At 45.3% G+C, this 21,472-nt stretch overlaps 1 protein-coding gene across 3 annotated transcripts in view; it reads left to right on the forward strand.

Annotated features, from left to right (window-relative positions):
• The window catches only part of LOC138764595 (zinc finger protein 436-like), a 189,842-nt gene that overhangs the window by 1,458 nt on the left and 166,912 nt on the right, over nt 1-21,472 (forward strand). For 2 of the 3 annotated variants that reach the window (XR_011358220.1, XR_011358221.1), the window contains exon 2: nt 19,757-19,850. Coding sequence is in view for 1 of the 3 variants with exons in the window: in XM_069940716.1 (XP_069796817.1) it covers nt 10,031-10,816 (786 nt within the window). In the remaining 2 variants the exon portion in view is untranslated. Of the gene's footprint in view, nt 1-9,083; nt 18,429-19,756; nt 19,851-21,472 lie in introns of those variants that run through there. The other variant, XM_069940716.1, reaches the window with a different exon arrangement.

The raw sequence follows: 21,472 nt of genomic DNA on the forward strand, positions 1-21,472 counted from the left end.
AATCAAACATACAGATACAATTTAAAATAAATGAAAATAAATATTTTGAAATAATTTAGTGTGGTAAGATGTTATTTCCCAACCTGGCAGACATGATTTTAATGCTCCTGAACCTCCTCCTTGATGGCAGTGGATCAAACATCCTGTGTGATGGAGGAAACAATCCTCAATAATTCTTTGGGCCCCATTGAAGCAATGGTCCTGGTGAATGTCATCATAGAGTTCAGGGCGACCTCAGTGATCTTCTTGGCTGTTTTGACGATCCTCTGTATTGACTTCCAGTCCAATGCTTTTCAGATATCGTCCCACACCATGATGCAGCCAGATAAGACACTCTCAATTGTGCTCATGTAAAATGTGGGTCACAGACTCATATGTCCAAACTTAAATTATCTAGTTTTTAAGCAGATGTCTATCCACTATGTGAGAAATGTAAAATTTTTGAACCTTCTCTGCTCCATTATGTTTTGGAAGTGCCCAAATTTAGAGAGATTCTTAAGATTAACTTAGTGGCTTATCTGTTAATTGCTCTGTTTAATTTTTCTCGTGAACCAGATAAACCTATATCTGGATCTCAGGAAAAGGTTTTAGCTTCTATCACATTGATAGCCAGACGAGCAATGGAAAGATGATTCATACACAGTAGTTATATGATAATATCTGATTTAAGGTTGGAGAAAATGAGATATAATATCAAAGGTAGGAAGTTTCAATTTATTTAAATTGTGGGCCCCATTCTTAGAATTATATTATAATTGGAAGAATTAAGAATGATCATGTGCTCCGAAAATTCACTGTCTGGTGTCTGGGGGTCACCACTGGATCAATATTTTTGTTTTTATTTATTATATAAGGAAATGGTTCTCAACCTTTTTCTTTCCGCTCACATACCACTTTAAGTATTCCCTCTGCCATCGGTGCTCTGTGATTAGTAAGGGATTGCTTAAGGTGGTATATGGGCAAAAAGAAAAAGATTGAAAATCACTGTTTTAATCGTACCTAATTGACTCGTTATGTGTTCTGTTTCATAACTCCAAAGGAAATGGGCCAATGACAATTTTTCTCAAGCAAAATATTCCAGTAACAATCGAGAGTGATTCTCAACTTTCCCTTCCCACTCACATCCCACCTTAAGCAATCCCTTACTAATCACAGAGCACCGATGGCATAGGGATTGCTTAAAATGGGATGTGAGTTGAAAGAAAAAGGTTGAACCACTGATATAAGGTAACTTTAGCCCCTTTTCCACTGGCATCCCAGTTAATTAGCCATGCAGTGTACCAGGATAGGAAGCCCTTTGTGCCGTTTCCACTGGGCCACCCTTAACTAATTGCTTTCCCACTGAAGACAACTCATCCCCGAGGATTGGAGTGTTTGACCTTCCACTGGGAATAGGTAACTTTCTGCTGTCCCTTTTCCACTGGTTTTATTGGCACACCGGCATCCGCAAACATTGGGGATAGGAGTAGGAGATCGAGGCAGTTAATCCCCGGCGTCAAATAATGTCATTTGACATCACCCTTCAGACAGTGTTCCTTTTCCACTGGACCCTGACCCAGTAAATTCCCAGTCAATTCCTGGGACAGGGCGCCAGTGGAAAAGGAGCACTTGATTAAAGGGAGGGGGTAGTTTTTAATGTTTTTCCACTTTTTAAAAAATTTGGCTTAACTCTGCAAATGGGTTTAACATGGTTTTATGGATCAATTCAAATTAATGTTTCCTGTGTTTACTGAGGAATTCTCAACAGTTTCTTTTTTGTGTGTGCTTACATGTACAAAAATGATTTCTTAAGTGCTTTCTTTTCTAAACCTTTGTAAGTTTATATGTTAAACTCAATAAAAATATTATAAAAAGAAATAAAATCGGAGTATTGAATTCAAGAGTAGGGAGGTTATGATGAAATTGTACAAGGCATTGGTGAGGCCAAATTTGGTGTACTGTGTACAGTTTTGATCATCAAATTATAGGAAAGATATAAACAAAATAGAGAGAGTGCAGAGAAGGTTCACAAGAATGTTGACAGGATTTCAGGGTCTGAGTTACAGGGAAAGGTTGTGCAGACTGGGGCTTTTTTCTCTGGAGCATAGAAGATTGAGAGGGGACTTGATAGAGGTGTTTAAGATTTTAAAAGGGACAGACAGAGTAAATGTGGATAGGCTTTTTCAATTAAGAAAGGGGGAGATTCAAACTAGAGGACATGGTTTAAGATTGAAGGGGGAAAATTATAAGGGGAACATGAGGGGAAATTTCTTTACGCAGAGGGTGGTAGGGATGTGGAATGAGCTTCCGGCAGACGTGGTCGAGGCGGGATCATTCGTTACATTTAAGTAAAGACTGGATCGTTACATGGATAGGAGGGGACTAGATGGGTATGGACCGGGTGCTGGTCAGTGGGACTAGGAGAGTGGGGATTTGCTACGGCATGGACTAGTAGGGCTGAACTGGCCTGTTCTGTGCTGTGTGGTTATATGGTTTCCAAATAGTTAACCCCAACAATGAAGACGCTGTTTACATCCGGTACCGCACGGATGGCAGTCTCTTCAATCTGAGGCGCCTGCAAGCTCACACCAAGACACAAGAGAAACTTGTCCGTGAACTACTCTTTGCAGACGATGCCGCTTTAGTTGCCCATTCAGAGCCAGCTCTTCAGTGCTTGACGTCCTGCTTTGCGGAAACTGCCAAAGTGTTTGGCCTGGAAGTCAGCCTGAAGAAAACTGAGGTCCTCCATCAGCCAGCTCCCCACCATGACTACCAGCCCCCCCACATCTCCATCGGGCACACAAAACTCAAAACGGTCAACCAGTTTACCTATCTCGGCTGCACCATTTCATCAGATGCAAGGATCGACAATGAGATAGACAACAGACTCGCCAAGGCAAATAGCGCCTTTGGAAGACTGCACAAAAGAGTCTGGAAAAACAACCAACTGAAAAACCTCACAAAGATAAGCGTATACAGAGCCGTTGTCATACCCACACTCCAGTTCGGCTCCGAATCATGGGTCCTCTACCGGCATCACCTACGGCTCCTAGAACGCTTCCACCAGCGTTGTCTCCGCTCCATCCTCAACATCCATTGGAGCGCTTTCATCCCTAACGTCGAAGTACTCGAGATGGCAGAGGTCGACAGCATTGAGTCCACACTGCTGAAGATCCAGCTGCGCTGGGTGGGTCACGTCTCCAGAATGGAGGACCATCGCCTTCCCAAGATCGTGTTATATGGCGAGCTCTCCACTGGCCACCGTGACAGAGGTGCACCAAAGAAAAGGTACAAGGACTGCCTAAAGAAATCTCTTGGTGCCTGCCACATTGACTACCGCCAGTGGGCTGATATCGCCTCAAACCGTGCATCTTGGCGCCTCACAGTTTGACGGGCAGCAACCTCCTTTGAAGAAGACCGCAGAGCCCACCTCACTGACAAAAGGCAAAGGAGGAAAAACCCAACACCCAACCATTTTTCCCCTGCAGCCGCTGCAACCGTGTCTGCCTGTCCCGCATCGGACTTGTCAGCCACAAACGAGCCTGCAGCTGACGTGGACTTTTACCCCCTCCATAAATCTTCGTCCGCGAAGCCAAGCCAAAGAAAAATATGTACCATCTCTAAGAACACTTTCCATTAATTTACCCACATCCAACATCAGACTTACAGGCCTATAATTACCAGGTCTACTTTTGGATCCTTTTTTGAACAGTGGAACAAGATGAGCCACCCTCCAGTCCTCCGGCACTTCCCCCGTGACCAGTGACATTTTAAATATTTCTGTCAACACCCCCACTATTTGTTCACTAACCTCCCTCAGGGTCCTAGGGAATATTTTGTCAAGAGCTGGAGATTTATCCACCTTGATCTTTTTCAATATAGCCAACACTTCCTCCTCATTAATCCTTATATTATCTGTGAGCTACCGACCATATTTCTTCACTCCATCTGGCTCAATATTCTTTTCCTTAGTGAATACTGAACAAAAAAAATTGTTTAAAATTTCACCCATCTCCTCTGGCTTCTCACGGAGATTAAACCCCCCCCCCCGCCACCACCACACCTTCAAGGGATCCAATTTTATTCCTCACTATTCTTTATCTTTTAATGTACCTGCAGAAACCTTTTGGATTTATTTTTACTTTTCCTGCCAAAGCAGCTTCATTTCTCCTTTTAGCCGTTTTAATTTCCTCCTTAAGATTTTTTTCTACTCTCCTTGTATTCCTCAAGCTGTTCATCCCTTCCTTGCTGTTTATACCTGTTGTCCACATCCCTCTTCCTCCGAACCAAGCTCCCAATATCTTTTGAAAACCAAGGTTCCCAACAGTTTCTATCCTTCCCTTTAATACTCATGGGGACAAACCAACTCTTCATTCTCAGAACTTCTCCTTTGAATATCCTCCATTTATCCGCTACATTCTTCCCTGAAAATAACATCCCAATCCCTACCCTCCAAATCTTTTCTCATCCCCTCAAAATTTGCTTTCTTCCAATTAATAATCTCAACCTTTTGCCCACCTCTATTCTTTTCCATTACTAGCCTAAAACTAATAGTGTATGATCGCTAGGCCCAGAGTGTTCCCCAACACAAAGCAAACTGACTACAAATCCAAGAGGGGAAAAAATCAATAAAGTGCTGAGGTAAAAGTCCTTAAATGAGTCCCTGTTTGAGTTTGTCATTGAGGAGTCTGATGGTGGAGGGGTAGCAGCTGTTCCTGAACCTGGTGGTGCGAATCTTGTGGCTCCTAGACTTCTTTCCTTATGGCGGCAGCGAGAACAGAGCATGTGCTGGGTGGTGTGGATCCTTGGTGATTGCTGCTGCTCTCCGTCAGCAGCCTGTTTTGCCAGTGATGTCCTGGGCTGTGTCCAGTACCCTTTGTATCCCTGCTCAGCAGCACCTCTTTATTAGTGCCAATGATGGTTTCCAGGTCCTTGCCTCAACAAAAAAATCGAGGAAATAAATAATAAAACAAATGGATAAGACTGGGCAGATGGACCCTCCGAGGGAACACTGAGACTTCATTGGACACAAGTAAGTTTGCTCCTCCGAACGAGCAATTCTCCTCAATGAATGCATGCATTCCTTTTGCTGTTGCTGCAGGGTTGTGCCAAGGGCCTGTCCGGGACACTGGCAGAACTAGTAGTTAATGAAGAAAACGATTATAATCATCAGTTCCCTGTTAGTATAGTGGTTATAATCCTGTCTGTCACGCAGGAGACCGGGGATTCAATTTCCTGACGGGGAGACACTTGGGTGACGCAGTTAGCGCAACACTGTTTCAGCACCAGCAATAGCACAGCACAGTAACAGGCCCATCAGCCCATGCAACCCAGTTGTCCTTCAGCAAACCCCCCCCCATATGTTTTGAAGGGTGGGAGGAATCTGGAGCACCTGGAGGAATCTGGAACACCTGGACGAAACCCATGCAGTCACGGGGAGAACGTACAAACTCCTTCCAGGCAGTGTTAGATCTCCCTGAAACATTCCACTCACCTCTGGAAAATTGTGATTGGTTGTCCATCCTTATCTAGGGCTCTCATAATCTATTAATTTGCCTCTCATCATCGCTCCAGAGAGAAAAGCGTGAGCTCTGTCAACCCTGTTTCATGTGACATGTTCTCCAGTACAGGCAAATTTCCTATGCATCCTCTCCAAAGCATCTTCCTACTTCCTGTAATGTGGCATCCAGTACTGAACACAACACTCCAAGTCAAGTCAAGTTTACTGTCATCTGATTGTACAAGTACAACCTGATAAAACAGCATTCTCTGGTGCTCGGTGCATAATATGGAGACACACAACCAGACATAACACACAGACAAACAATACTTATGCAGGACAAGTATTTCATCAATCCAAAAAAATGAATAAATATTGCTTTGTACATATGAGAGTCTCGGATGGTTAGTGTGAGCGGTTCCTTTGGTTGTTCAGTGTTCTCACTGCCCATTGGAAGAAGCTGTTCCTCAGCCTGGAGATGCTGGCTCTGATACTCCTGTATCTCTTCCCCAACAGAAGCAGCTGAAAGATGCTTTGTGTGTGGGATGGAAGGGGTCCTCAATGATTTTTGTGTGCCCTCTTCAGACAACGATCCTAGTAGATCACATCGATGGGGGGGGGGGGGGGAGGGAGACTCCACTGATCATGTGATTTAATGGCCATGACACAAACGTTGTTGCAGATCAGGATCAGGATTTATTGTCATAAATAAGTCATGAAATTCTGTGTTTTCGGCAAACATACATATGTAACCATTTTACGACATTACTATAAAAATTAAAGTAAAAATAATAATAACAATAATTGGGCATGAAAAGTAAGGCCTTGTCTCTGGTTCATTGATCATTCAGGAATCTGATGGCAGTGGGGAAGAAGCTGTCCTTGTGCCGCTGAGTGCTCGTCTTAAGGTTCCTGTAGCTTTTCCCCGATGGTAGCAGACTGAAGAGGGCATGGCCTGGGTGGGTGGGGGTCCTCGAGGATAGAGGTTCTTTTTTTTTTAAGACATCACTTCGTGTAGATGTCCTTGATGGAGTGAAGTCTAGAGCTTGTGATGTCGCAGGCCGAGTTAACAACCCTCTGGAGTTTATTCTTGTCCTGAGAGTTGGTGCCTCCGTACCAGTCAGTGATGCACCAGCCAGAATGCTCTCCACGGTACATCTGTAGAAGTTTACCAGTCTTTGGTGATGTACTGAGCCTCCTCAAACACCTCACAAAGTATAGCCGCTGGCGAGCCTTCTTTGTGATTGCATTAACGTGGAGGCTCCAGGGCAGATCCTCGGAATCTGAATTTCATGACCCTCTCCCCTCCTGAGCCTTCGATGAGGACTGGGTTATGTTCCCTTGACTTCCTCCTTAAGTCCACAGTCATCTCTTTGGTTTTGCTGACTTTGCATAAGTTTGTTGTCATTACACCATTCAACAAGCTGATCTATCTCCCTCCTGTACAGCTTCCTCATTGCCATTCATGATTCTGGTGACAACTGTAAATGGCTTTGGAATTGTGCCTGGCCACACAGTCATGGGTGTGGCCAGGCACATCCTTGGGGTGCACCTGTGTTGATTGACGATCAATGAGGAGGAGACATTGTTTCCAATTTGTACTGACTGACATCTTCCGATGAGGAAGTCAAGGATCCAGTTGCGGTGGAGGGGGGGTCCTGAGGCTAATAAAACTGTATTGGCATATTTTAATATAATACAAGTATGAGATTATTTTCAATAAGTATGATTATTAATTACTACATTATTTTAGGTAACTTTTGTGCACACATTAATTTCCTTTGTGTGCTAGTTGCAAAACGTGTGTGTGCACACACGCACCGCTCAGAGGATACAGTGGCACCGTGTGGTCTGATTAGAGTTTTCTCGAGCTGCAGCATTTTCTCACAGCTCTGGAACTCAGTCCCCTGATAAATGAAAGGCAGCACACCATACATCTTCTTAACCTCCCAATCATTTGTTTGGCAACCTTGAAGGATCTATTTATCTGGACCCCAAGATCTCCCTGTTCTTCCAAAGTCTTAAGAATTCTACTATGAACCACACACTCCGCTTTCACGTTTGACCTTCCAAAGTTCATCACTTCCCACTGATCTCCATCCGCCACTTCTCCGCCCAAAGTGTAGGTTTTTGATTGAGCTGAGAGTCCTTGCACTTGAGTCACTGAAAGTTAATGTGCAACAACAGTGAGTAATTCAGATTTTTAAAATTTAAATTACATTTTAAATTTAGACAGGCCATTTTGGCCCACGAGCCCATGCCGCCCAATTAACCTGCAACCCTGGTGCGTTTTGAACAGTGGGAGGAAACTGGAACCCCCGGGGAAAACCCATGCAGACAGCGCAGGATTTGAACCCATGCAGACAGCGCAGGATTTGAACCCCCGGTCCCAATTGCTTGCGCTGCAAAGGTGTTGCGCCAACCACTAGGCTAACCATGCCGACATTTGTTGGAAGGTATTGCAAAAAACCGCCTTGAACATGAGAATAAAGGTCTTACTGCCATATCTAGCTGCCTGGTGAGATCACTCCTGGAATAGTGCCCATAGGTGTATCTTGCAGTACAGGAGGGTTGAGGAGGTTGAGTTGCTGAGAATATTGAAGTTGATCATCAATAGATTTTGAGCTAGCAAGGGAACTAATGGTTATGAGGGCAGTGTAGAGAAAACCTCCTGCTCGCAGGAGAATCTTGCTGGTGTTCCAGTAACTCCAGATAATTGGGTCCTCTGGCAATAATATTCCCTCCTTGTCCTTCATGGTGGACCTGTGGCAACACTGATTGGTGGAGGTTTAGCATGGCTTCCTTCAGCTGCTGCTGGGTGGTGTCTTTCTCTTGCTTGTTGTGTCAGATGGAGGAGTCAGATCTTGCTGTTCTCCCCATGCTGACGGATCACACTTTCCAGAAAGAGCAGGGAGTTTGTGCCTCATGTTCTAGCCAACAATGATCCCCCTTCTCACCCCCCCCTGACCCAATTCATTGCAACAGCAGCTCACCTGCTACTATCACAATGGTCTTTCATGGAAGTCCATTTTCCTGGCTATTTCCCTGTGACCCTTCACTCCAGTCCAGTCCATAACCTCGTTAGTATCACTATTCAAAGACTGGCCCTCCCCATGATCCAGGGCAGAGGAGTCTAGAAGTTGGTGACAAGGAAGTTCTAATCCACTGTAATGCTTCATCCAAATATCTTCAATCTGAGTGCATGCTAGTTGACCACTTTACCAACTCTTGTGCTCGGGTTTCTGGAGTTAGACGTGAGCCTCTAATGTCTGAATCAGACGCAGGATAATTACCAACTAAGTTGCCAGAGAGAATAAAAGTCTCTGTTCTGAGTTGGTTTAAATGTAGACATACAGCGCGGTAACGGGCCATTTCAACCCACAGTCTGTGCCGCCCAATTGATGTACACGCCCGGTAGGTTTCGGACGGTGGGAGGAAACTGGAGCTCCCCGGGGAAAACCCACGCAGACACGGGGAGAATGTACAAGCTCCTTACGGACAGTGCAGGATTTGAACCCCGGCCCCGATCACTAGTGCTGTAAAGGCGCTGCGCTGACCACTGTGTCAACCATGCAACCCCTTGATGACCATTACCTTTTTACAGAAAATCGACAGCGAATGTTCCGTAAATGAGGATCTTGGATGAGAGGTCGCATCACGTCTGCAGCCGCCCACGTGACTGATGGAAGGAGAGAGGCTCGACTTTTCAGTCAAAGACATCTGACCACGGGCTCTGTGACACAATTGGGGAGAGATCACACTGTTTCTGGCAGCAGGGGACGAAATGCACGTGGGCAAGGTTCTCCCACAAACCAAGTGGCGGAGAAAGTGTGTAAATTTTCTTCCAAGTCTCTGAAGGAGTGGGCAGCTGTTACCTCAGCGTAGGTCGGAACAGAAAGGCAACTGGAAGCCCTTGTCACACAAAGGGAGACAACTGGGAATTTGTTCAGAATGCCCTTGTCTCTTCAACAGTGAAACTATCTTATTGTTCTGACCATGAGGGAAAAACTGTGATGCATTCAAACACCTACACCCATTGCGTTTTAGAACCAGTCACCTTTTTTCCCCCACTGACTCACCGGTGAGTTCCCTGAGGCAATTATTCGAAGGGATTCATTCATCATTCCAACCAGATGACTATCCAGTGAATCTAATCACGCCAAGCTCTATACCTGCTCTGGATGTGGACAGGGATTTGGTCGACCGACCCATCTGCTGATTCACCAGGGTAGAGGCACCTCACCTGCTCCAGCTGCAGGAAAGGGCCCACTTGAGCAGTTGACTTGGTGACACAGCAGCGCGTGTGTGGAGGTGAGACCCTTCACCTGCTCCAACTGCAGGAAGGGGTCCATTCGAGTGGTCAAACTGGGAAGGGATTACCAGGTTACCTTGATGTTGGATCAGCAGTTCCTCTTGGGGAGAGACCCTTCACCTGCTCAGAGTGTGGGAAGGGATTCATTCGGTCGTCCAACCTGCTGATTCACCAGTGGAATTGCACCGGGGAGCGGCTGCTCACCTGCTTGAGCAGTTGACCTGAAGATCCAGCAGTCAATGCACTCAGGGGGCAGACCCTTCACCTGCTCCAACGATGGGCAGGGATTCACTCAGGGGAGTCAACCAGGGACCCAGCAGCCAATACACTCCGGTGATAGACCTTTCACCTGCAGCCAGTGCGGGAAGGGTTTCACTCGGTCGTCCCACCTGCTGACCCACCAGTGGATTCACTCGGGGGAAAGGCCCTTCACTTGCTCAGAGTGCAGCAAGGGCTTCACTGAGTCATCCGCCTTGCTAAACCACCAGCGGATCCACATGGGGGAGAGGCCCTTCACCTGCCCCGACTGTGGGAAGGGATTTATTCGGTCGTCCAACCTGCTAATTCACCAGCGGAATCACACCGGGGAACGGCCGTTCACCTGCTCAGAGTGCGGGACAGGATTCACTCAGTCGCAGAGTCTTCTGAGACACCAACAAGTTCACTCTGGGGAGCGACAGTTCAGCTGCCCTGAATGTGGTAAAGGGTTTACTCGGTCGAGCTACCTGCTGATGCACAGGCTCATTCACACTGGAGAGAGGCCATACACCTGTCCAGTATGTGGAGAGAGCTTCAGACAATCGTCTCACCTGTTGACGCACAAGCGCATTCACAGCAGGCATGGGCTGTACATTTGCTCAGTGTGCGGCAAGGGCTTCACCCAGTCGTCCAAACTGCTGACCCACCAATGGGTCCACACCGGTGATAGACCCTTCACCTGCGCTCAATGTGGGAAGAAATTCACTCAGTCCTCCAGCCTCCTGAGGCACCAACAAAGTCACACCGGGGAGAGGCTGTACACCTAACCCCAGTGCGGGAATGGCTTCATGTGGGCATCTGACCTGCTGACACATGAGCGGATTCACACCGGGGAGAGGTCCTTCGCCTGTGCTCAGTGTGGAAAGGGCTTCACTCGGTCCTCCCACCTGCTGAGACATCGACGAGCTCACAGTGAAGAGAACATTGAGATGAACAGTAGGTACTTGGGGGCATTTAAACCCTCCGGCTGCTGAGACACCAGCGGCTCCAGGAGTTGACTCTGCAGTCTGCAGTCACTACTGGTGTTTGATCGCACCTGGGTTTGGACCCTGGCTGTTCTCCCCTGTCGTTGGAGGCATGTTTTATTGTGGTTCAGTTATTAATAAATTTCAGGGGGATACAGAGAGACTTCAAAGGGATATCCATACCTTGCCTATTTATATTTCTGTCAAATTGCCCCTTCAATATAGTTATTCCATCTGTGGCAACAACATTCCAAGTATCAACCACCTTGTGTACATGGAATAGAGAACTGTGGGCAGACCATATAACCATTAGAAGATTCAAATTATTGTCATAGTAATAAAACAGTGTCCCATTACATGAAATTTCTTTTTGCCTGCTGCAAGGCAGATAAATTCACCACCATCAGGAATTGTCTAAGCACCTCTTACAGTCAGACTTGCAATCAGACTAGCCGCAGGATAGTGAAATATCAAAAAATTAAACTCAACACAACTACCTAAAAAGGCATATAAGAAAACAGTGCCACAAATCATTGATTTTCAGAGGCTGGGCCATGGACGCAGAAGATACAGGACGAAATAGGTCTTCAGGTGTTAAAATGTCCTCAAGAGATTGTTCACCTGAAGAGGCCACTGCAGGCTCCTACCGCGCCACCAACAAGGCCAGGTTTCCCGGATCCTGCTGGACTCTTGAGTTACAGCACAGAAGAAGGCCAACTAGTCCACGACGAACACTTTCTCCCACCAATCCCACTGACCTGTAACCCTCTATTCCTTTCCTGTCCATAAACATATCTAACTTATCCTTAAATGCTAATATCGAGCCTGCCTCCACCACTTCTCCCAGAAGCTCGTTCCACAAGCCCACCACTCTCTGAGTAAAGAATTCCCCCCTCATTTTTCCTCTAACCCAATGGTTCTCAACCTTTTTCTTCCCACTCATATCCCACTTTAAGTTATCCCTCTGCCATCGGTTCTCTGTGATTAGTAAGGGATTGCTTAAGTTGGGATGTGAGTGGGAAGGGAAGGTTGAGAATCACTCCCGATTGTTACTGAAATATTTTGCTTGAGAAAAATTGTCATTGGCCCATTTCCTTTGGAATTCTGGAACTGTACACATAATGAATCAATTAGGGACAATTAAAACAGTAGTTTTCAAACTTTTTCTTTCCACCCACAAACCACCTTAAGTAATCCCTTTCTAATTTTAGAGCACCTATGGCATAGGGAATACTTAAAGTGGTATGAGAGTGGAAAGAAAAAGGTTGAGAACCACTGCTCTAAACTTTTGCTCCCTACCTCTCAGCTCATGTCCTCTTGTTTGTGTCTCCCCCTTTCTTAAAGGAAAAAGCCTCTCTACGTCAGCACTATCTATACTCCTCATAATTTTAAATAACTCGATCAAACCCCCTCTCAACCTTCTACACTCCAAAGAATAAAGACCTAACCTTTCCCCATATCTTAGGCCCTGGAACCCCGGCAACTTTCTAGCCACGATGTCATTCTGATTCATGGCATGTACCAGTGGAATAAAGGGGGCAGCAGAGGAACTGGCCAAAGTTGATTGGAAAGACACACTAGCAGGGATGACGGCGAAGCAGGAATGGCTGGAGCTTTCACAAGAAATGAGAAAGGTGCAAGACAGGTATATTTTAAAAAAAGGAAGTAGTATTGAGTGGAAGAAGGCCAAAGTAAAAGCAAAAGAAAGGTATGCAAGGAAGGAAAAATGAGAAGATAGAGGACTGGGAAGCTTGTAAAAGCAAACAGTCCTTAAGAAGGAAAGGATGAACTTCAAAGGAAGCAAGCAAACAATATCTCAAAGGGCACTAAAAGCTTATTTAAGTATTAAGAGGCGAGAATAGATCTAGGACCGATAGAAAATGTCGCTGGAGGAATTATAATGGGTATTTTTGCGTTGGTCTTCACCTTGGAAGACTAGCAGTAAAACCGGGCTTTCTAGGCTGCAGGGAAGAGAGGTGAGTGAAGTCACAAGCACCAGAGAGAAGGTGCTTGGGAAGGTGAATGGTCGTGGGATAGCTAGGTTTCCTGGACCAGATGGGATGCACCCTCAGGTTCTGAAAGAAGTTGCTATGGTGATTGTGAAGGTATTTGATAATGATCCTCCATGAATCAATAGATTGTGGCATGGTTCTGGAGGCCTGAAAAATTGCAGAGGTTGCTCTGCCAATTTAACAAAGGAGGGAGGCAGCAGAAAGGAAATGATAGGCCTGTTAAACTAACACCATTCGTTGGGAAGTTGTTGGTCGAACATCAACAATGATGTTTGTAGAGAACCTGGAAGTGCCTTACAAGATTAGTCAAAGTCCATCACCATCAGCTCATCCCTAACCCACATCTCCTCCATTTCTCGCATGTCTGTACCTAGCGACGACAACTGGATTCCATTGTCCTCATCTATCACCCTGACTGCCTCCAACTACATGATCCCACCACTTCTTGCCCTCTCTGTCTTCCAGAGGACCACTCCCTCAGTGACTCCCTTGTCCACTCATCCCTTCCCTCAAATCGCCCCCTTGGCATCTTCTGTACCACCTGCCATTCGGGACCCCAGACGGACCTTCCAAGTGAAGCGAAGCTTCACTTATGAATCTGTGAGAGTCACATACTGCATCCAGTGCTCCTGCTGTGATCTCCTACATCGAAGAGACTGGACATAGACTGGGAGATCACCTCGCTGAGCACCTTCGTGCTGTTTTCATCATTAACCAGGATCTCCCAGTGGTCTACCACTGTAATTCTGCACCTCACTCCCACGCTGTCATGTCTGTCTATGGCCTCATGCACTGCCAAACCAAGGCCACCCGTAATTTGGAGGAGCAACACCCGGGCATTTCCCAACTGAACGGTATTTTATCGTCAACTTCTCTGGTTTCTGATAGACCACCCCATTTTCCATCTTCCCCATTCCTCTGTCTCATCTAGCTCAACACCCCCTTCCCTCTCTATTCACAGTCATCCCTCCCCTCCCCCTGTTTGCACCGGTGTCTACTGATTACCTCTTGCCCTCTCCCTCCCCCCACCATTTTATTCCAGGGCCTGCCTACATTTTGCTCATATTTTGATAAAGGTATGTGATAGTAGGGGATTTTAGCTTTCCACATATTGACTGGGACACCCGTACTGTAAAAGGGCTGAATCGCTTGGAGTTTGTTAAATCTGTTCAGGAAAGTTTTCTAATATATGGAAGTACCAACTAGAGATAGTGCAAAACTGGATCTCCTGTTAGGGAACGACACAGGACAGGTGACAGAAGTATATGTTGGGAAACATTTTGGGGCCAGTGACCATAATGCCATTAGTTTCAAGTTACTTATAGATAAGGGTAGGTCTGGGCCTTGGATTGAGATTCTAAACTGGAGAAAGGCCAATTTTGAGGAAATGAGAGGACCTAGAATCCATGGATTGAGATATGCTTTCTGGGAAGAATGTGTTCAGTAAGTGGAAGGCCTTCAAAGGCAAAATTTTGAGAGGACCGAGTTTGTATGTTCCTGTCAGGATTAAAGGCAAGGTTAACAGGCATGGGGAACCTTGGTTTTCGAGAGAGAGGTATCTACCCGGCATAGGCAACGTGGAGCAAATGAGGTTCTTGAGGAGTATAAAAAAGGCAAGAAAAATCTCAAGAAAGAAATCAGGCTAAAAGAAGACACAAAGTTGTTTTGGCAGACAATGTGAAGGAAAATCCTAAGGGTTTATACAAGTATATGAAGAGCAAAAGGATTGTAAGGAACAAAATTGGTCCCCTTTAAGATCAGAGTGGTCAGCTATGTGTGGTTAGTGCAACGCTGTTACAGTGCCACTGACCTGGGTTCCTATGCAGCACTGTCTGAAAGGAGTGTGTATGATCTTCTCGTCTCTGCATGGGTTTCATCCAGGAACTCCTGTTTCCTCCCACTGTTCAAAATATAATGGGGTGGCAGGCTAATTGGAGGTAATTGGGCAGCACGGACTCATGGGCCAAAAGGGCCTGTTACCATACTGTTTGTCCAGATTATAAAAAAATTAAGAGATAAGAGGTAAATGTGTTTTTTTTAATTATTATTTACTCACAAAACTGGCATAAAGTTTGGGGAAGTAAGGAAAACCAGCAGTGAGGTCATAGAACCTATATAGATTAAGGAAGAGGAGGTGCTTGTGTTAAAGCAAAAAGGGTGGGTAAATCCCCAGGGCCTGACAAAATATTCCCTCAAGGGTAGAAATTGCGGTGGTTTTGGCAGGAATTTTTAAATGTTCTTAGCCACAGGTGTGGTTAACCCAGGAAATTATAGAGTGGTGAACCTGACATCAGTTGTAGGTAAATTACTGGAAAATGTCTGAAGAGATCGGATATACAAGAATTTGGATAGCCAGGGACTGATTTGGTATAGTCAATGTGGCTTTGTGTGTGGTGCATCTCGTTTAACCAATCATATAGAGTTTTTCGAGGAGATTACCAGGAAAGTTGATGAAGGAAAGGCTGTGGATGTTGTCCCCAAGCATCGAATCCATGCTGCTGAAGACCCAACTGCGCTGGGTGGGTCACGTCTCCAGAATGGAGGACCATCGCCTTCCCAAGATCGTGTTATATGGCAAGCTCTCCACTGGCCACCGAGACAGAGGTGCACCAAAGAAGAGGTACAAGGACTGCTTAAAGAAATCTCTTGGTGCCTGCCACATTGACTACCGCTAGTGGGCTGATCTCACCTCCAACCGTGCATCTTGGCGCCTCACAGTTCAGGGGGCAGCAACCTCCTTTGAAGAAGACCGCAGAGCCCACCTCACTGACAAAAGACAAAGGAGGAAAAACCCAGCACCCAACCCCAACCAACCAATGTTCCCTTGCAACCGCTGCAACCGTGCCTGCCTGTCCCGCATCGGACTTGTCAGTCACCAACGAGCCTGCAGGAGACGTGGACATACCCCTCCATAAATCTTCGTCCGCGAAGCCAAGCCAAAAGTAAAGGGAAAAAAGGAAAGGACTTTGGCAAGGCTTTTGACAAGGTCCTACATGAGAGGTTTGTCAAAAGGTTCAGAAGCTCGGTATTCATGGGAAGATAGTCAGAGAGTGGTAGTGGATGGTTGCTTCTCAGACTAGAGGCCTGTGACTAGTGGTGTGGCCTCAGGGATCTGTACTGGGACCTTTGTTGTTTGTCATCTCTGTCAATGATCTGGATAATAATGTGGTAAATTGGATCATAAAATTTGCAAATGACACTAAGATTGGAGGCATTGTGGACAATGAGGAAGGTTTTCAAAGCTTGCAGAGGGATCTGGACCAGCTGAAAAAATGGCTGAAAAATGTCAGATGGAATTTAATGCAGACAAGTGTGAGATGTTGTGTTTTGGAAGGACGTACGGTAAATGGTTAGGCACTGAGGAGTGTGGATCTTGGAATTTAGATGCATAATTCCCTGAAAGTGGCATCACAGGTAGATAATGTTGTGAAGAGAGCTTTTGCCATACTGGTCTTCATTAATCAAAGTGTTGAGTACAGGAGTTGGGATGTTATGGTAAAGTTGTATAAGACATTGGTGAGGCCAAATTTGAAGTATTGTGTTCAGTTTTGGTCACCGAACTACAGGAAAGATATCAATAAGATAGAAAGAGTTCAGAGATTTACTAAGATGTTCCCTGGACTTGAGGAACTGAGTTACTGGGAATGGTTAAACAGGTTAGGACTTTATTCCCTGAAGCGTAGAAGAACAAAGGTAGATTTGATAATATACAAAATTATGAGGAGATAGACAGAGTAAATGTAAATAGGCTTTTACTACTGAGGGTAGGTGAGATACAAACCAGAGGACATTGGTTAAGGGTGGAAGGGTGTTTAGAAGGAACATTGGGGGAACTCCTTCACACACAGAGCGGTGGGAGAGTGGAATGAGCTGCCAGCTAAAGTGGCGAATGTGGGCTCAATTTTCAGATTTAAGAAAAATTTGGACAGGTACGTAGATGGGAGAGGTGTGGAGGGCTGTGGACTGTATGCAGGTAATTAGGACTTGGCAGAATAATAACGGTGCAGATTAGAAGGGCCAAAAGTCCTGTTGTCTGCGCTGTAATGTTCTAGAGATCTCAGGCCCAAAATGTTGGTTATGTATCTTTATCATTACTATATATAAAAAAATATGCTGTATGTCCTGCTGACTTTCTCCAGCATTATGTTTTTATTTTAGGCCATAGTTAGCATGGCTTTCTTGAGGGAATATCCTGCCTTACCAACCTACTAGATAGATGAGGAGAATGGGCAAAGAAATGGCAAAAAAAACACAAGCAGGATAGGCAAAGGACATGCAGTGGATGCTGTATATTGGGATTCCATGTGTTACGAGCCCAGAGGATCCCAAAACCCAGCAGCAGTAGATATTCACCAAGACAAAGGGTTACTTAAACAAAAGTTGCTTTTAATGATCTTTAAACATGAAAACAATCGCACTTTAACTTATCACAATTAACTTACTTAACCCCCTAATTTTAAGCGCACGTGTATGTAATGTGTGTGTACGTTCAGAAAAGTTCTTTGATTCACAGTCTCCTTCCTCCTTCCTCCTTCCTCCAAGTTCACTGGTTGCAGGTAATTCTTATACTGTGCACAGAATTTAACATTGATAAAGTTCACGAGGCTTTGGTGCTTGAAAGGTAAATGGTTACCGCTCAGGAAAGTTCTGGTCGGTTCTCAGAGAGAGATTTGTTATTCCAGGACATCCACAACTGATGTACTTCCATCAGCCACTTCAGTGTCCTGCTGATGAAACTTGCCCCTTCAGGGTTCTCCACATGATAACCTCTTTCTTCCAGGTCACCATAGAATTGCTTTCTGTTTCTCTTATTCCAAGTGAAACATAAGCCATTTCAGTCCTCTCCTCTTGCATGAACCATAAGGGCTGACTTCCAAAAGGCTTTCCACAAGCTTGCCAACTGTCCTGTTCCAGTCCTAGCTACTTCTGCTGGCAGTAACACTGTACAAGTGATCTCTCCCTCCCTCTCTCTCTCTGTGAGAAAGCCTGTTTCTCTCTGTTGCAAAACCACATGATCCTCTTAGAACATCTCCAGACAGAAGGCGGCTCCAACAAGATCTTTCATCTGTTGCCTTTTGTATAAACAACAATCAATTAGTGAAGTCTCTTGAGCACTCTTCAAAGCTCTTGCAAAAGCTCTGAGGCCCCGATATGTCTACCATGGGGAAAAGCTCCAGTATTTTAAATAAGATCTGTTTTAAAGTGTTTGTACGTGACCTACACTTAAAAAAAAACTTTCCTAACTTATCTCCCAAAAACATTTCTATATACTCTTGTCACAAAGGCCTTTGACAAGTGCCACACATGAGGGTGCTTAACAAGATGGGAGCCTGTGGAATTACGCCAAGAAAAAGAAAATTTTGTGTAATATTACATTTTCTGTATTATTAAATGACAATAAAGGATCCTTGAATCAAAATGGTATGAGTGGAACAGTTGTTTATCAACAAGAAACAGAGTGGGAATTAGTTGGCTACCAGTGATGCTCCGCAGAGATCGGTGCTGGGGCCACTTCTTCTGCATGTTGTATTTTAATGATCTGGATTGAGGATTAAAAAAACTTGGTGGCCAGGTTTGCAGATGATAACAAAGAGAAACCGGAAAGGGTGTGGAGAGACTTGGATAGATTGGGCAAAGCGGTGGCAAATGAAATAGCAGTGTTGGAGAGTGTGCGGTCGTGCACTTCAGAAGATGGAAGGAAAGGACAACTATTATTGGGATGAGGGAGAAAATGCAAAACTCAGAAGTGCAAAGGGCCTTGGAAGCCCTCGTGCAGCCCTAAAGCCCTAAAGGTTAACCTCCTGGTCAGTGGGGAAGAAGGCAAACACAATGGCAGCATTCCTAGTGAGAGGAATAGGATACAAGAGCAGGGATGTGATGTGGAGGCTTTATTAGGCACTGGTTAGGTCTCACAGTGCATGGGTAATTTTGGGCTCCTTTTTATAACAAAGATGTGCTGACATTGGAGAGGGTTCAGAGAAGATTCACAAGAATGATTCCTTGAATGAAGGGATTAGCCTGTAGTATGTGGAATGTTTGATGGCTCTTTTGACTAGTAATCCTTGGACTTCATAAGAATGGGGGGGGGGGAAACCGTGTGGAAGCATTTCAAATGTTGAAAGGCCTGGGCAGAGTAGACGTGGCAAAGTTGTTACCCATGGTAGGGGAGTCTAGGACAAGAGAGCCCAATTTAAGGATTGAAGGATGTCCATTCGCAGAGTTGCGGAGAAATTTCTTGAGCCTGCAAGTGGTGAACCTCTGGAATTTGCTACCATGGGCAGCCATGGAGGCCATCATGGGTACATTTAAGGTAGAGATTGATAGGAATCTATAATCAGGGTATCGAAGGTTATGGGGCGAAGGCAGGGAGTGGGGCTGAGAAGGAGAATGGAGCAGCTCATGGCGGAATGGCCGGCTTCCACAGTTCTGGTGTTGAGGGCAGGAGGATATTATCCTCTTCCCCCCCACAACCCTCCCTCTTCCCATTAGTCAGCTGAGGGAAGGTGCACCTAGCACATTGCGACTGACAAGAAATGTTTAGCAGCACAGAGCAAGAGAGGGAGGGTGGTTTTGAGCTCCCCGGGTTAGACCTTCACATGAAAAGAGCCATCAAACATTCCACATACTACAGGCTAATCCCTTCATGAAGCCTGACAGGCTCGACACTGAGAGTTGGTCAAGGGGATAAACTGCACTGTCTGATCCGAGGTCCCGCGATCTGTTTCACCAGGTACAACTTATGATGTGTCAGTCTGGAACGAGTGTCAGATGACAATCGGCCTTTCTCGAAAATCAAGAACCTTCGAAATTCTGTGACCTTCTGGGTAAGCCACGACCCTGGGGTCTAGATTTTTTTTGAATTTAGAGATGCAGCACGGTAACAGGCCCTTCTGGTCCATGAGCCTGCAATGCACAAATACACGGCTGTGACCAATTAACCTACAAACCCCATACACCTTTGGAATTTTGGAAGAATCTGGAGCACCTGGAGGAAACCCACGAAGGGAAAGAGAACAGACTCCTTCCAGCCAGAGAGGGAGACCAGGGAAGGGCCTAACCGAAGTCAGAGAAGTCGATGTTAATGCCATCCCATTGGAGAGTGCCCAGACAGAATTGCCCCTTTCACACTTGCAACCACTAAATTGGCCATTCAGTGTCCCAGGATAGGAATGGGGGTTTGGCTTTTAATACTTGACCACTCCCAAATGGGACATTGAAAGCATTCATACTTGCAAGTAGCCATCCCCAGGGTTAGGACAGTTCTACCTTTGATCAGAGATGTTATGACACATCGAATAATGGTGGAACTGCCCTAAATCCAAATCAAAGTATTATGATCTTGTATTTGAACAAAATTAGTCATGCCAAATTATAACAATTAAACTTTAAGTACATCACATTATGAGCCATTCAGCCCCAGTTGTCGTAGTGCTGATCGATTTAAACCTTGATAAGCGACTGTGGAAAACTGCAAGCAATACATAGTAACAAGGAGCAATTTTTAAACAGAGCAGGAGAGTTGGTAGCACTATCACGTACAATTAAAACAGCGTGGGGAAGTTCGTACCACGATCACGTACAATTTAAACAGCTTGAGAAAGTTGGAAGCACTATCGTGCACAATGTAAACAGCGTGGGAAAGTTGGTAGCACAATCGCGCACAATTTAAACAGCGCGGGAAAGTAGGTAGTACTATTGCGCACAATTTAAACAGCATAGGAAAGTTGACACCACTGTCGCACTCAATTTAAACAGCGTGGGAAAGTTGGTACCACTTTGGCACACAATTTAAACAGCGTGGAAAAGTTGGTACCACTATCACGCACAATTTAAACAGCGCGAGAGAGTTGGTAGTAATATCGCGCATGATTTAATGAGCGTGGGAAAGTTGGTCCAGTATTGCACATGATTTAAACAGCGTGGGAAAGTTGGAAGCACATTCGCATAAGGTTTAAAATAGCATTGGAAAGTTGGAAGTACTATCGCGCACAATTTAAACAGCGTTGGAAAGCTGGTCGTATAGTTGCGCACAATTTAAACAGCGTGGGAAAGTTGGTAGTTCTATCACACTAATTTAAACAGCGTGGGAAAGTGGGTACCACAATCGCGCACAATTTAAACAGCGTGGGAAATTTGGTACCACTATCGTGCACAATTTAAACAGCGTGGGAAAGTTGGTAGTACTCTCGCGCAAAATATAAAAAGTGTGGGAAAGTGGGTACCACAATTGCGCTCAATTTAAACAGCGTGGGAAAGTGGGTACCACTATCGTGCACAATTTAAACAGCGTGGGAAAGTTGGTAGTACTCTTGCCCACAATTTAAACAGTGTGGGAAAGTTGGTACCACTATCGCGCACAATTTAAACAGCGTGGGAAAGTTGGTAGTACTCTTGCCCACAATTTAAACAGTGTGGGAAAGTTGGTAGTACTCTCGCGCACAATTTA

Source organism: Narcine bancroftii, chromosome 5 (assembly GCF_036971445.1).
Source record: "Narcine bancroftii isolate sNarBan1 chromosome 5, sNarBan1.hap1, whole genome shotgun sequence".
NCBI classification, from domain to species: Eukaryota; Metazoa; Chordata; class Chondrichthyes; order Torpediniformes; family Narcinidae; genus Narcine; species Narcine bancroftii.